The 16421-nt window shown below is 41.6% G+C and overlaps 1 protein-coding gene across 1 annotated transcript in view; it reads right to left on the minus strand.

Annotated features, from left to right (window-relative positions):
• Positions 1-2598: 2598 nt before the first annotated feature.
• LOC136872732 (uncharacterized) overlaps positions 2599-16421 on the minus strand; it is a 57195-nt gene continuing 43372 nt past the window's right edge. Inside the window, exon 4 of the mRNA XM_067146558.2 lies at positions 2599-3222. Coding sequence (XP_067002659.2) covers positions 2694-3222 — 529 coding nt within the window. The 3' untranslated portion in view covers positions 2599-2693. The remainder of the gene's footprint in view (positions 3223-16421) is intronic.

Raw genomic sequence — 16421 nt, forward strand, 5'->3', positions numbered from 1 at the left:
CTAATGAAACTAGACTATGCGACAAGCTTTCTGGGATGTAAAAGTATTAATTATTTCACTGACATCATATTCAACACTCAAGGCCTACACAACTAGGCCGTACTGTCGTAAGACTCGTGATATCTAGAAACTGGCTTTTCTCCTTAACATTACGACAAACAAGACTAAGGATCGTCCCCTCAACTCTACAACACGCCGTCAGGTTGTCAATATTGTCAAATGAGTAATTCCAACATCTGTAACCCTTCAAGACGGTACATTAACTGTTCGATTGCATTTTGTAAAAATAAAGTGTTTTTAATGTGCCAAATCAGTGGTGTGTTTTAACTTTCGTGAAAGCTCTACGCAAGCAGTGTATCTACTCTAACAAGGGTTTTGCAATCCCTATGCAACCTCACAGGATCTCGAATAAACGACGTTACTCCCAAAGACAATTTCACAAATTCTGTTCAAGCATACGTTAGACCAGGCCTTTCCAACTCGAGCACTTAGTGCTGGGGCGCACCAGCGCTGCACTCAGCAGCACCGTTCCCCTCCTTCCCCAACTACTCCACGCCGTACATTACATTTTACATCAAGAACAATTACGTGCAAAAATCTTTCGCAACTTTAAATCTGTTATGGATACTGTGTCAAAATGTGTAAATTTCTGCAGAAAGCAAGATTTGAACCATCGGCTGTTCAAATGATTTTTAAAATACCTCGAGGCAGAATGTAGCGACATTCCCTGTTGTATTGTGCGCAGGTTAAGTTGCGCGAAAGTGCTAGCAACCTTCTTTGCAATAATTCAAGAAATTTCTCTGTTCATAGAGATGAAAGATTCTCCACAACCAACTTTGCGGAATAAACAATGGGTAGCTGACCTCGCTTCCTTGGCGGACATAACGTCTTATTGAAATGATTTAAATATTTCATTGCATGGGAGAAACACATTGATTAGCACCATGTGTGATAGAATTACGACTTTCAAAATGCAGAGTTTGTTATGGAAAAGACATCTTGAAGCCGAAACTTTTGGCAATGTTACTTCATTAAAATCATTACATTTGTCTACTTACGAAAATCTTGGAAACTATCAGACGTCGTTACAGACTTTGCACGATGAATTCAATGCCCGATTTCAAGAAATGAATGATATGGCACCTCAACTTTAAATATTTATGACCCCAATTTCAGCGCGTCCTGAAAAATCACCATCATATTTCCAAACAGGGCTGATAAAACTACAGTGCAACGCAATCCGAAAGGCAGGTACTACCACTACAACGGTGATTTAATTTCATTTTACAAAGGTGTTCATCCACAAGAATTTCCCAGACTTCATGCTTTTGCCTTAAAATTACGTCAATGTTCGGTACAACTTATGCATGCGAACAGATGTTTTCTATTCTTATTTTAAATGTAGAACTAGGACTTCTCTGTCTGATACTGTCTTAGAGACTGTACTTAGAATGTCTAATGCCAAATCGATTGTAAATATCGGTAAATTAGTTGCCGCAAAACGATGTCAACAATCGACTTAAACACTACATGTACATTAAGGCAAACGCAATCTATGCACGGAATAAATTGTTTATGTGCTCACAGAATTGTCATAAATAATATTGTTTTCATAAGCTGCGCGCTGACTTGACCACCTGTGGTTCTGCCTCTGCTACTTCCCCTGCTTCTTCCACCACGTCTACGGTGCTATAGCACAGCACCGAAGCTGCTGCCGGGGCTGGCCGGGGCCGTGGAATCGTTTGCGTTAGACAGTTGTAGAGAGTCTTCAATCTAATAAAGTGTGCACACACTTTCACCCAGACAATTTCGACTTCAAGAAAGCTATTTTTAATATGTTCATAAGACACAAACTTTTATGAGTTTAAATATAACTTGTTTTTAGGCATATATTTTGTAATGTGTGTCTTAATCTTAATTTCTTCTTATTTAAGGTACGGTATTGTATAAGATGAGAATGATTCCAATAGAACCGAAACCGTTACTCATTTATCAAAATTGCACCTATTAAAGTGTTGATTGGTGGAGCATCCATAATTTAATGTCTTCTTTGAAAATCTCATTCCATGTTGAGAAGACTGAGTTCACTGCGTCTGTATTGGACCATACCATTCCTTAGATAGTTCTTTATACGTTCTATTTTCGATATTGTTCGTTCCGTTGAAGAAACCGTAACAGATAAAACGCCGTGGGTAATTCTTGAAATTATGATAGAGTTATCTACTACTAACAGTTGTTTATAATCATCTACATAGGTTGTCAAACCGACTTGTTTTACAATATTTTGTGAGGAAGTGTGTTGCTCGTGTTGTGAGAGTTGTCTGTACTAAACTCAATATAATAATAATAATAATAATAATAATAATAATAATAATAATAACATAACTGCAACAAAATGTAACTACCTGATAATCCCTCTGCTTACGAATTGTAAAACAATTTTTAAATCCATTCAACAATACATTCGGTGGATTTTTTATTTTTCGGGGAAGTTTGTGGCGTTACACCACCGTATACTCGTCGCTATAAATAAATGGGTTAAATATGTGACATGTAGCTATAATTTCACAGTTTGAATAACTTGACAATTCATGTTTTTAAATATTTATTTAATAAACAGATAACAACAACAACATACGTGGATAAATTAATGAACTCATCACAACTTTCAGTAGGCTGAAAAAATACCTGGGTCACGTGATCGGTCGTATTGTAATATCCACTACGACAGTTTCATCAGTCTTCTTCCACGGCGAGACTAGACTCTCACAGGACACGTCTAGAGCTTTGGTGCGGGTGCTTTGCGAAGATATAGGCATGATACCCCTCAACGTACGGAAAGAACTTGTCACTTGCAGCCATGCCCCAAATTTAGCGATATCTGTCCCATCTGATATCCTCGTGAACGTTATCCGCAATTTCCGCTGGCACAAGGAAACTTTGCATACGAACACGGAGGCAAAACATGAGAGCGGTACAGTATACTTCCGCACCTTCTGATCACTGGCTATCATTTTAGAACGAAAATGCGAGATCTCGATGGTAATACCACTTGCAGGCAATACTGTGATGTTGTGTTTCTTCTTAAGGTGGACGACCACGCTTTCCGCATCGCCTTGCCACCCGCAATCTCGTTGCCATGGACAACCCAAGAGGGTAAACTGACAACTGATTTCATGCGTTACGCGATCCTCGAGATGTAGGAATTCTTTGCAGCCCCATCTGTAAGCAGTAAATTAAATTCAAATTACTTTCACAAGCTGTTGAGAAAGGGACAGGTTCGTACTCTTACCAGTTGTTTTGCATAAATTAAAATAATAATAATAATAATAATTAAAGGGCGGATTTTAATTACATGCCATATTTTTTATCGAAAAGTCATATTTTCGACAAATTTTAAGATATTGGTCATATTTCTACTTGATACACAATAAAGTCATTTCATGTCATATTCTAAGGATTTCCAAATTGAGTGAATTTGTATGCCAAGCTACTCAGCGAGGGAATCTTGCTGTAATAGTCAGGGAGTCTATTTGTGGACTGAATATTACTCTGTATGCGGGAATGGGGAGGTAGGAGGTAACTGGAATTATGAACAAGGAATCTTCATACATTTACCTAATGAGGAGCACGAAGTGATTGGCAATACTCAGGAGAAAGGCATTCTGGGATGCATACGTAGCTAATGAACTGGTATTTCTGTTTCCTAGAAAATAGAGGACTGTCTGGCTTGTTCTTTTGAGGCCACTTCTTCAGTGTAGTTTCAACATGCCTAAATCGAAGTGTTCAGAGAGTGTGGAATTAAGGCAATTTGTTAAGGAATTTGGAGAGCAGAATTTTAATCGTGATGGTGTTATTTTATATTGTAAACTGTGTGAAGTGAAGGTATGCGCTCAGAAACGTTTTCATGTTCATCAACACTGCGATACAACTAAACATCAGAAGTGCTTAATAAAATCTTCCGGGGGAGAGAATAGGCAGCGTTTGCTTTTTGAAAGGGCCTCATTTGCAGCTATTGCTCCGTCAGACAACAGATCGGAATTCTGTAAGGATCTCTGCAGGATGATGAGTACTTCAGATATTCTCTTGAAAAACTGAACAATACCAGCTTCAGGCCCTTCTTAGAGAAGTATATCAGTCAACCTACTCCCAATTAACCAACTTCGAGAAAATTTTATATCTCGAGTCTCTATGAAGATGTTTTAAAGAAGATAAGATCTGAAGTTCTCAACCACAAGATATGGGTTTCTTTGGACGAAACAACTGACGCAAATGAGAGGTACGTAGCTAACGTAATTACTGCCATTCTGAAAGATGACAAGCCCGGTAATGTGTTTCTCCTGACGTGTGAGGTTTTAAAGAAAGTAAATCATTCTTCCATTGCAGTGCTGTTTGATGATGCTATGAAGTTACTGTGGCCAGATGGGATAAAAAGAAACAACATACTACTTATTGTAACTGATGCCGCCTCGTACATGAAGAAAGCAGCCTAATAAGCAGACCCTACACGGTCAGTAATACTGTCAGTACCGAAAAATATTGACAGTAATACTGATCGCGTGTGGACTGGAATGATGGAATGAAGGCCAGTACTGAAGCAGGTCCGGATTTCCTGATCTGCGAGCGTCAGTACTGTAGAGTGGTGGGGATACTGACAGTTATACTGACCGTGTGAGTGCGCTTGTCATTATTTCTGTCAGTATCAACGGAGCAGCGGTGGACGACAAATGCGTTTCTCACCAAGGCCAAGTAGAGGTGCTTGTGGAACCGTTAAGTAGGCCTATTGCAAAAGTTTATCGAGCTATATGAAACGCTGCCAGAATAAACGTACTTAACACAATACTTTACATGTTTCCACAACTGCTGTACTGATGGAAACTGGTGACATTATAGCAGAAAACTTTAAATCTTCAAAATTTATACCAGTTGTAAGATACCTCACTGTCACCGCTAATCACTCTGCCACCGATAAACAGCACCGCATGTTTGTATTTTGCCTTATTACAAAAGGCTCTACCATTCGTAGTAATTTCGAAAAAGTACCTTCACGCATTCGGAGATAGTTCTGATAATCTTCTGCTTCGGTATATTGTGTTTCCCCTCAACACTTCATATGAGAATACTTTTCTCTTTTCCTAAGCCAATCTTTAACCCATCGTTTACGTTTAAAACTGCGTTTCGTGCAGTACTAATATGATAGCTACAAAATGCCCGTCTTTTACGATCCATTTTGATAGAATACCGCAATTGCATGTTATAAATCTCATTCCGTAGTGACGGTTATTGACTTTATTTGTAAAGTGAGAATGCCGCAATGGTAAGCTAGTGCACTGGTACTGACCAAAATATTGACAGTAATAATGATCGTGTAAGGTCGCTACAATATTGATGCGTACTGTCAGTGTTATTGACTCAGTATTACTGATCAGTATTACTGACCGTGTAGGGTCTGCTTAAGGACTAAATCTACTTTATCCGAAAATTGTCCACCTAACGTGCCTTACCCATGCTTTGCATAGAGTGGCCGAAGAGGTTCAGATCAACTACACTGAAGTAGATAAGTCAACTGCAAATGGCAAGAAAATGGCAAGGCTCCCCTTCGAGTTCAAAAGTTGAAAGAAACTGCTCCTGCTCTGCCTCTTCCACCTCAGCCTGTCCTTACTCGTTGGAGAACTTGGCTCGACGCTGTTCAATATTACTGCAGCAAGTATGATTCCTTCAAGGCGGTTGTTCAGGAATTTGATCCTTGCGATTCATCCTCTGTCAGGATTATGCAAAATTTGTTTACTTCTGCCTGCTTGGTCGGAAATTTGGCGTTCATATCGTCGAATTTCGGTGTGATAACAAAAGCAATCACTCGTCTTGAAACTGTGGGGCTTCCAATAAGTGACATCACGTTGGATATTGTGAAGAACATTGAGTGTGATTTAAAAAAAGGGAAAGGTTAAGTGGCTGAAAAAAATCTGAAAAACTGCAAAGAGTGTTCTCAAATGCTTTGAAAGATAATTGATATTCTTTGTGGACATCATACATTTGGGGATTTTCAGCAGCAGTTTTCTCCGAAGGAGTGCAGCCCTTGTAAGGCAAACCCTCCGAAGAGGGTGGGCGGCACCTGCCATGTGTAGGTAACTGCGTGTTATTGTGGTGAAGGATAGTGTTATGTGTGAGTTGCAGGGATGTTGGGGACAGCACAAACACCCAGCCCCCGAGCCATTGGAATTAACCAATGAAGGTTAAAATCCCCGACCCGGCCGGAAATCGAATCCGAGGCCCTCTGAACCGAAGGCCAGTACGCTGACCATTCAGCCAACGAGTCGGACATTTGCCCCCATAACATCGTGTGACGTCGAGCGGTGTTTCTCCAGGTACAGAATGAAGATAGAAAATGTCTTTGTGATTAATAGAAACTGAATGTAACAAACAAAACTGAAAAATGTTCATTTATAGGCCTAAATTAATTATAAAGTGAGTTCATATTTTTTTCATTTTTTTGGACATATAAAGAAGATTTTTGGGTCATATTTGCTTACATATTTCGAAGATTTTCAGGTCATTAAAATCCGCCCTTTGAAAATAATGATGATGATGATGATGATGATGATGATGATGATGATAGAAGAGATGAATTTCCAGATTATTTTATCTGATTTTTTTGCTAGTTGTTTTACGTCGCACCGACACAGATAGGTCTTACGGCGACGATGGGACATGAAAGGGCTAGGAGTGGGAAGGAAGCGGCCGTGGCCTTAATTAAGGAATAGCCCCAGCATTTGCCTGGTGTGAAAATGGGAAACCACGGAAAACCATTTTCAGGGCTGCCGACAGTGGGGTTCGAACCTACTATCTCCCGAATACTGGATACTGGCCGCACTTAAACGACTGCAGCTATCGAGCTCGGTATTTTCTTTATCTGATTTATATAGAAAAAAATATATATAGTAAAGATATAAAACGTAAAGATTACTAGATGTTTTAAAAAATAAATAATATAATTATACAGAATAATTGCTCTAAATACAATGCCATTATTTTCTTATGAAAGTAGCCTGTAACTTCAAGGTTTGTAACTTGTAATTTTGTTATTGATTATAGATGATTATCCTTACATACCGGTAGTCTAAGTACACTGAAACACATAAGTTTTATAAATGATTACAATGGTTAAAAGGCCTCATGAAAATCTTTGAGGATCATTTTTATTTCCCCAAGACTGATTTCATTCTTATTTCTCTGATACGTTTTCCTGTGCTTTCCTTGAACATTTCTATACAATGATATCCTCTATCTACTGATGTCCCATCAATTCCAGGCAATATCTCGATTTTTAAAAATGGCGCATGGCTTTTCGTGGCGGGATGTTTGCCCGCCAGGTATATATACAAATATTTATTAGGTTCATTTCTGTAGTCAGCTTGGTCCACCGGCTCGCTAGGTGCAGGTCTTTTGATTTGACGTCCGTAGGCGACCTGCGCGTCGTGATTAGGATGAAATGATGAAGACGACACATACACCCATTCCCCATGGCAGGGGAATTAACCAATTCTGGTTAAAATTCTCGGCCCTGCCGGGAATCAAACCCGGGACCCCTGTGACCAAAGGCCAGCACCCTAACTATCTAGCCATGAAGCCGGACAATTTCTCGATTAACTAACGACATATACAGAGTGGGCAAAATAAAAATGGCCAGGAAAATATAAGTCTGACGCGGAATTGGCCCTTGTTAATGAACAGGAGAGCTGCCCATCGCAGGAAATGCTGGAAACCGTGATTTCGATGCACCATCGATTGCTGTCACATGTCTGCGCGTGCGCTTCTTCAGAGTACGTCGCTGTGTCATTACACGTGAGTGAGCGGAGCAGGCGTGTTTCGAGACCAGTTGACTGCAACACAAAATGGTGCTCACGATAAAATAGCGCTTGTTCATTGTCGAGTGTTATGCTAAGCACGATTCGTTGAAAACCTGTGCGGAACTGTTTGCGCACGAGTTTATGACTGTAAGTGTTTTGGCAAACCCTCCAGCAAAATCTGCATTGCAAAACTTAGTGGCTAAATGGTGTGAAACGGGTTCTGTAGCATAAAAAAAAAAAGAATTCAAACACCAGAAAACATTGCTCGAGTGGAGGAAAACTTGGAACGAATCCGACGAAATCTAAACGCCGTTTATCTGTCCAAGTGGGAATTAAGAGATCATCGTGTTGAAACATTATAAAAAAATGACCTGTGCCTGTACTCTTAAAAATGTACTGTTGTGCATGCGTTAAAGCGTCCAGAGAACCTTCGCGTGTTTAGTTCTGCTGGACCGAGCTCCATAGCTGCAGTCGCTTAAGTATCCAGTGTTCGGGAGATAGTGGGTTCGAACCCCACTGTCGGCAGCCCTGAAGATGGTTTTCCGTGGTTTCCCATTTTCACACCGGACAAATGCTGGGGCTATAGACTTTAATTAAGGCCACGACCGCTTCCTTCGCACTCCTAGCCCTTTCCTGTCCCATCGTCGCCATAAGACCTATCTGTGTCGGTGCGTTATAAAGCAACTTGAAAAAAAAAACCACGAAAAAGTTCTGCCGGAGGTTTTTGAGTGGAGTGGAGTCAGGACTTTTCATTTCTTCACACGAGGTCACTTCCAGCATCTTCTACGATGTTCATTAACAAGGGTCAGTCCTATCGCAAATAATTTTTCGGGCCAGTTTTATTTTGCCCGCCAGGTATATATACAAATATTTATTAGGTTCATTTCTGTAGTCAGCTTGGTCCAAAATTTTGATCGTTATTAAATGTGTGTGGTAAACAGAGACTGCCAAGGCGAAAGTGTAAGGTGTATTCGTCTCGCCCGGAATGACGTGGGTCTGACTGCCCACAAGGAAGCCGAAATGCAGTTGAGACTGGTGAATACGAAACTCTGTTCTGCGTAATTCTGTTCTCCGTAAATTATTGTAGTTCCCGGCAAACTATAACTTAAAACATGGTAACTAAACCTCATTTGTACGTGACCCGTTTATAGGTATTTCGGTGTTATACGTAGGCCTATTAAATCTCGTAAAATACGATTTCTTTGTACGAAACTAAGTTAAAATAATGTCGCGGAACACAGGCGAGTTAGAAATACGATATATTAGAATCGATTTTGTTGGCGGCTGCAGCTGTCGGAGTGATGGAGTGGTCTAGCAAAAAGTGACCGCACGGTATTACCAAAACGAGATTTAACTGGAAGATTACGAGACAGTTGATTTCTAAGTAACAGAGTTAAAATAATGCCATAGACAAATTAATTTCCTGTTCTTACCGAAATACAGGCGAATTAGAAATATGATACACTAGTGTCAGCATTGTTGGGGATTCGGTTGCAGATATCGGTCTAGCGAAGGTCGTGGGAAGTGACCACGCGACATAAAGCTACATTAGAAAGATTACGGAACACCTGTTCTGGACATACGATACACGTCCATTTTAACTGTAAGCTGGTTATGAAAACGCGATACATTAAAATGATACCGAGATTTGGCATCTGGAGTATTGAGTAATAATAACCAAGTAAAATCTGCGTGATGAAATCAGACACAAATGTATTTAGAATCGAGATTGCCACTACTCGAGAGGCACATGGCGCTGAGGTTCACCCACCCTACATCAAAAATGAGTACCAGTCTTCTGGGAAACTTAAAATGGGAGACCTCTATCGGATTTTCAATCATAGATGAGCATTAGCGGTTTCACTCGCGAAGAGATCTGGTAAATATTTTACACTCGAACGACGGCCTTTACCACTAGACCTCACTACGGGCCTTCTCTTCACTCGAGGCTAGTAGTTTCCCTGAATACTGTCTAGCCTTGTTGATGGCGTTTATTGAACTGAGCCTTTTGATAGTGTAGGCCTGTGTAATCGGGGCTTATATTCTGCGACCTCCCCATAAAAATGGAGTCTCATGGATAAAGTACAGTATATACGTAGTGTATTCGGTGCCCAGCTCCATGGCTAAATAATTAGCATGCTGGCCTTTGGTCCAAGTGGCCCCGGATTCGAAACCCGGCCGAGTCGAGGATTTTAACTTTAATTGGTTAATTCTCCTAGCTCGGAGCTGGGTGTTTGTGTCGTCTCACAGAGGCGCAGGTCGCCTACAGGGAGTCAACTCGAAAGACCTCCACCATCCTCTCACGAGGCCGCACGCCATTATTATTAGTATACATTCGGCAATAAACTACGAGTGACTCCATCCTAAAAACGCATAGCCTAGTTAAAAAGCTATATGAGGTAGAAACGTGTAATTCACATGTGGTACACGTTTCTTAAACACATGCACAGTGTACATTATCCATTGCAGCACGTGTTGAGTGAATAACACAAACATGTTGGACGATTCATCGACTATTATTATGACAATTTGCTTTACGTCGCACCGACACAGATAAGTCTTATGGTGACGATGGGAGAGGGAAAGCCTAGGAGTGGGAAGGAAGCGACCGTGGCCTGAATTTTAGGTACAGCCCCAGCATTTGCCTGGTGTTAAAATGGGAAACCACGGAAAACCATCTTCAGGGCTACGAACAGTGGGGTTCGAACGCACAATCTTCCGGATGCAAGCTAACAGCTGCGCGCCCGTAACTCACGGTCGATTCATTGTCTTGGGAAGCAGATCCTCTGACGCGCTTCCTCCGATAACCATTACGTCATACCATGCACGGTAGGAATGCCGAAGGCAATCAGTCACGTCTTATACCAGGCGTGTATCTGCCATAACAGCTTTCTTTCACTTCCAGTCTTCTTAGAAACTTAACGCACAATGAGATACCTCTGTCGGGTTTTGAATCACAGATGAGCCTTAGCTCATTTTCTCGCGAAGTAACTTTGTCTCCTGTTTCACTTGTGAACGCTTTACGGTAGTTCACATTACGTTTTATCAAAGTCAGATCGTTAGTTTCCAGGAGGAATCTGAGGAATCTGGAAGCAATCATACTGAGTAGGAAGGTATGAACGTGATTGACATTTAGCCTATAACGCAAAGATATCCATTAAACAGAGAAACTGATTTATTTATTTATTTATTCATTCTCGAAATACGATATGTGAGGTACGGGATTAAATGTAGCTAAGAAGTTAAAAGGCAGTCTGGCTCCTTGGCTGAATGATCATCGTAGTGACTTTCGGTACAGAGGGCCTCGGGTTCTATTCCTGGTCGGGTCAGGGATTTTAACGTATGGCTCTGGGGCTTGCGTTTGTGCTCGTCTTAATACACATCTTCATTTACATAAAACACATTACAATACCAAGTACTACAGAAGCACGCAGAAGTGAATACATTCCTCTACATACCGTCTGGGTGGCGTCAGAAAAGGTATTCGGCCATAAAACTGGGCTTGGTTCATATCTGGTGGCGGTGATTGTTTTCAGAGGAAGTACAAATAGGCAACCATCCTCTCTTAACAGTAATCCGAGGGAAAGAAAAAGAAGAGGTCCGAACCTCCGAAGAATGAAGGTATCGGCGAAAGAAAGGGAAAAGCCAAACAGGGCATAACAATGAAAGATCCCTAGGCTTCGCAAACATAATACCATCGGGTTCGGATAAGTGATGTCAGGGAGGTCCAAGCGAGGAGGGCGGGACTAATAAGCGGAACCAATGTCAGATTCAGCTAGGAGACCAGTGGTCGCCAGCACACGCTCCCAAGTTGAGAGAGTGGTGATGGTAGTGATCACTGTTTTAAGAGGAAGTACAACTGGGCAACCATCCTCTATTAACACTAATCAGAAGAAAAAAAATGGAAGGGGTTCAACATTTCCAAAAATGAAGCTCTCGACGAAAGAAAAACAAGTGCCAAGAAGGGCTTCGCAAACCTAATACCGTCGGGGTCGGAAAAGAACAAGAGTTGACCAAGAAAGGTAGAATAGGTGAAAGTGAGGAGCCTGGCAAAAGGAAGGGGAAGCAATGCTAGGACTCAGCTAAGGGTCCCCTGATCGCCCACCCCCTCGCAAGTTAAGAGCCCCTGGGGCCCTTTTTAGTCGTCTCTTACGACAGGCAGGGATACCGTGGGATACCTACCCACAGAGGACAAGTTGAGAGACTGGTCCCTCTTTCAGTCGCCTCTTACGACAGACAGGGGATTTCGTGGATGCATTCCACCGTCCCCACCTACAGGAGAATTAATCCGCATCTAATGACGATTGCGGTTAATTGAAAAAAGGTCAGGAAGAAGAAGGTAAAGGCAATGGATCATTGAGTATTATTTTAAAATAATTATATATGGACACGGCCATGTTTGGTGGAGGTGGTTATTTTTAGGAGGAAGTACAACTGTGCTCATCTTTACACAGCCATATTTGGCAAATCATTTCGTTCCGAGTGGGACTAGGTGAGAAGTCAGCTTCCTTCATATCGAAGTGTTCATGATTTGGAGCACAATGTCCAACCGTAGACAAATCTACCACTGCATAACATACGACGTCCGTTTCATTCCATGCCCGATGGTACCAACGATTGACTTGAGACACGAGCGGTCCAAGATACTTATGTGAACTTATCTGTGCCACGTAACATTGTCTTATGAATTTACCGAGCAGTGTTGTATTTTGTCTGCGCGATAGTTGGTTAAAATTGGAAAATCATCATCATCATCAAGAAGAAGAAGAAGAAGAAGAAAAAGAGAAAAACGTTGAAAATTCGCATTCCGAGTGTTACAGACAGTTGCTAATAGCAATACACAAAGCCTTAGTTTTTTCATTGTCTTGGACCCAGATGACTATTCATATGTTCCATGCTGAGCTTTATATTAACGTAATTCTTCCTTTTCTCCTTCGCTGTTCTACCATTTTACTGGGTGTCGGCACTTCGTGTGGACTTGGCCTAGTTTTACAGCCGGATGCACTTCCCATCAACAATCCTATTTGCAAGAATGCAGTCATATATGGTTGTGTGGTATGCTGTGACGGGCTGAGTGGCTCAGACGTTTGAGGCGCTGTCTTCTGACGCCCCAACTTGGCATGTTCAATCCTAGCTCAGTCCGGTGGTATTTGAAGGTGCTCAAATACGTCAGCCTCGTGTCGGTAGATTTAGTGGCACGTAAAAGAACTCCTGTAGGACTAAATTCCGGAACCTCGGCGTCTCCGAAAACCGTAAAAGTAGTTAGTGGGACGTAAAGCCAATAACATTATTATTATTATTATTATTATTATTATTATTATTATTATTATTATTATTATGTTGGCTGTAGATGAAGAGATGTGTGTTAAGACAAATATTCAGTCCCCAAGCCAAATAAATTAACCATACGTCGTTAAAATCCCCGGTCTGGCCAGAAATCAAACTCGAGGGCCCCTTAACCGAAGAACACAACGCTAACCATTCAACTAACTAATCGGACTTTGTAATAACACCTATATTTTAAATTATTACCTATTCTCTATGAATTATTATTGATAATTTATAATCCTCAATCAGAATTCAGTATTCACCTTTCCATGATCAATAAGGGTATTCCTAACCGTCTTAAAATGTGAAGATGTCAACTTTATCCATAACTTCCTCTTATTTAGATTTGAAAGAACAGTAAATGTAAAAGGTAAGGTAAGGGTTATTCTGCCCGAAGGCAGGTCCGAACCTCCGCAGAGGTGTTCCTGAGCCGGAGTTTACGTGCGGTAGGGTGGCCAGTTCCTTTCCGCTCCTCTATTCCCTTACCCCCCACCAACAGCGCGTGGCAACCCATCCAACTCCTGACCACGCCCAATGTTGCTTAACTTCGGAGATCTCACGGGATCCGGTGTTTCAACACGGCTACGGCCATTGGCTAAATTTAAAAGAAGAATGATATGGTCATTATAGTTGCAAAATTACAGTCAGAAAGCCTTTCTAGATATCCCTGTGTCTACTTATACGTTTCTGATGTTTGCTTTCATTGTAAGAGCACGTTGAAATCATTTAAGAGAGACGAGGTAAACAAATGATACAGAATATACCATCTGAGGAACAGTCCCACATCAATGATGATTGATTGATGATAAAGAGACATGTTGGTGTTTGTATTCTGTAAAACTGCGCTGAAAAACTCGACTGAATAACGCAGCTGATTAGGCGTTCGTCTCCTATGGCCAAGTTCGCAGGATCGAGTCGTGGCTAACTGATCAAGTCCACGAGACTTCGGCGTGTAGATTTCTGGACATGTGAAAGAACCTCGGCAATCTATGGGCGAGTTCTAGTTAATTTTGTCACGTAAAGAGTAAAGGTGTCACCAGAGATTCTTTTCATGCCGACATCGTACGACATGGAATACCAAATGGAGTCAAAAATCTGAGTACGTCTGTCAGGGTTGAGTCCACAACCGTGGATCCGCAAGAAGACACACCACCAATAGTCCACAGAGGGAGCTAGTTTCAAACTAAAGAAGTTTAAAGCTTGAGGCACGAGTCATTAAAATTTTTCTTCACTCCCTCCGACGGTGATATTACATGTTTTTTTTCTTTTTGCTAGTGGTTTAACGTCGCATTAACACATCGAAGGATTTGCCTGGTGTGAAACTGGGAAACCACGGGAAACCATCTTCAGAGCTGCCAACGGTTGGATTACTCACCATCTTCCGAATGCAAGCTAACAGGTACGCAAGCCAAACCATACAGCCAAATCGCTCGTTAGGCGATATTACAATTACTACGTTTACATGGGGATTGAAATCGATTTGAGTGCACTTGCCGTAGTGAATACGATCGCCGTTTTCATGTAGCATTGAGTATCGTATTGAATCTGGCAAGCAAGATCGACATAAATAAACGATACGGAATCGTAACGTGATAGCCTGTCTTATTTATACGCCCTCTGGAAGAGAAGTAGTAACGTTTGCCAGAGATCTGAACTTCGGAACCTCCCCGACGAAGAGTTCAGGTCTATCTAAAGTCCCCTTAATCATGATGAGAGAAACAAGACTACGCGAGGCCCATTATGACTCAGAAATAATATATTGTAGGCTATATGATGATGGAATCTTGGCGCCATGTACACACACTTGTCTTGGCAGCCTGTGTTGCTACTAAAAGTGCGTTTACATGCAGGATTCAAGTCGATTTGCGTAAACTTTCTGTACTAATAATAATCGTATGGCCTCAGCTACCGTGTGCAGACATTTCAATTTGACGCCATCTGGCTGTCTGCTCGTCAATTTCGACGTTCCGTTTTACTTGGCCTACTAGATGGCAGACAGAGTAAACCGAAACTTTCTTGGGCGTCTATGGCTGAGATTTTGTCAAGTAAACGCCAAATGTGTCACCAGAGATCTTTTACATGCCGACATCGTACGACATGGAGTGTCAAATGGACTTTTGTCCGCCCTTCAAAAATCCGACTACCTATGCCGGGCTCTTAAGTTGGGGGCATGGGTTGGAGACCACTGGCGCCCCTTTTAGTCGCCTCTTAAGATAGGTAGGGAATAGCGTTGGTGTTATTCTACCACCGCCACCCACAAGGGGATACAAAATCGCGGTAATATCGGTATCGCCTATATTCTTTGATCAACATTACCCATCACGACGCGATAATTTCGAAAGTTCCAAGGTATCGTGTTTTTTTTTTTTTTGCTAGGGGCTTTACGTCGCGCCGACACAGATAGGTCTTATGGCGACGATGGGATAGGAAAGGCCTAGGAGTTGGAAGGAAGCGGCCGTGGCCTGAATTAAGGTACAGCCCCAGCATTTGCCTGGTGTGAAAATGGGAAACCACGGAAAACCATTTTCAGGGCTGCCGATAGTGGGATTCGAACCTACTATCTCCCGGATACAAGCTCACAGCCGCGTGCCTCTACGCGCACGGCCAACTCGCCCGGTAGGTATCGTGTTTAGTTTCACCTTGTGATGATAGTCACTTAATCTCTCTTCGCTAAAAAACAAACAAAAACGAAGTAATATCTTTTCATTGCAAACTTTTGCGTTATTTCAGCCCCATGCGAAAAAAAGTTTGTTTTCATAGCCTACCGAAGTGAAGTATTAAAAGTACTTCTATGGATGATTATTCTTCATTTTCTCGTGATTGTGTTGCCTTAAAATATTCAGTCGGGTATCTATTATGAACTGACTACGATACGATCTCAAATTTTACCGTACTGACTATGAGACCCAATCCGGACTGAGTCACCATATGGCGTTTTCAGTACATAAAGTGTACCCAAAACGACTTGAATTCTGTATGTAAACGCACGTAGTAGCAACATAAGCTGCCAAGACAAGTGGGTGACCATGGCGCTGAGATTCCATCATCATATACAGTATATTATTTCTGAGTCATAATGGGCCTCTCGTAGTCTTGTTTCTGTCATGATTAAGGGGACTTTAGATAGGCCTGAACTCTTCGTCGGGGAGGCTGAGAAGTTCAGATCTCTGGCAAACATTACTACTTCTCTTCCAGAGGATGTATGAATAAGACAGGCTATCACGTCACGAATCCAAATAATTATTA

Source organism: Anabrus simplex, chromosome 4, assembly GCF_040414725.1.
Source record: "Anabrus simplex isolate iqAnaSimp1 chromosome 4, ASM4041472v1, whole genome shotgun sequence".
NCBI lineage: Eukaryota > Metazoa > Arthropoda > Insecta > Orthoptera > Tettigoniidae > Anabrus > Anabrus simplex.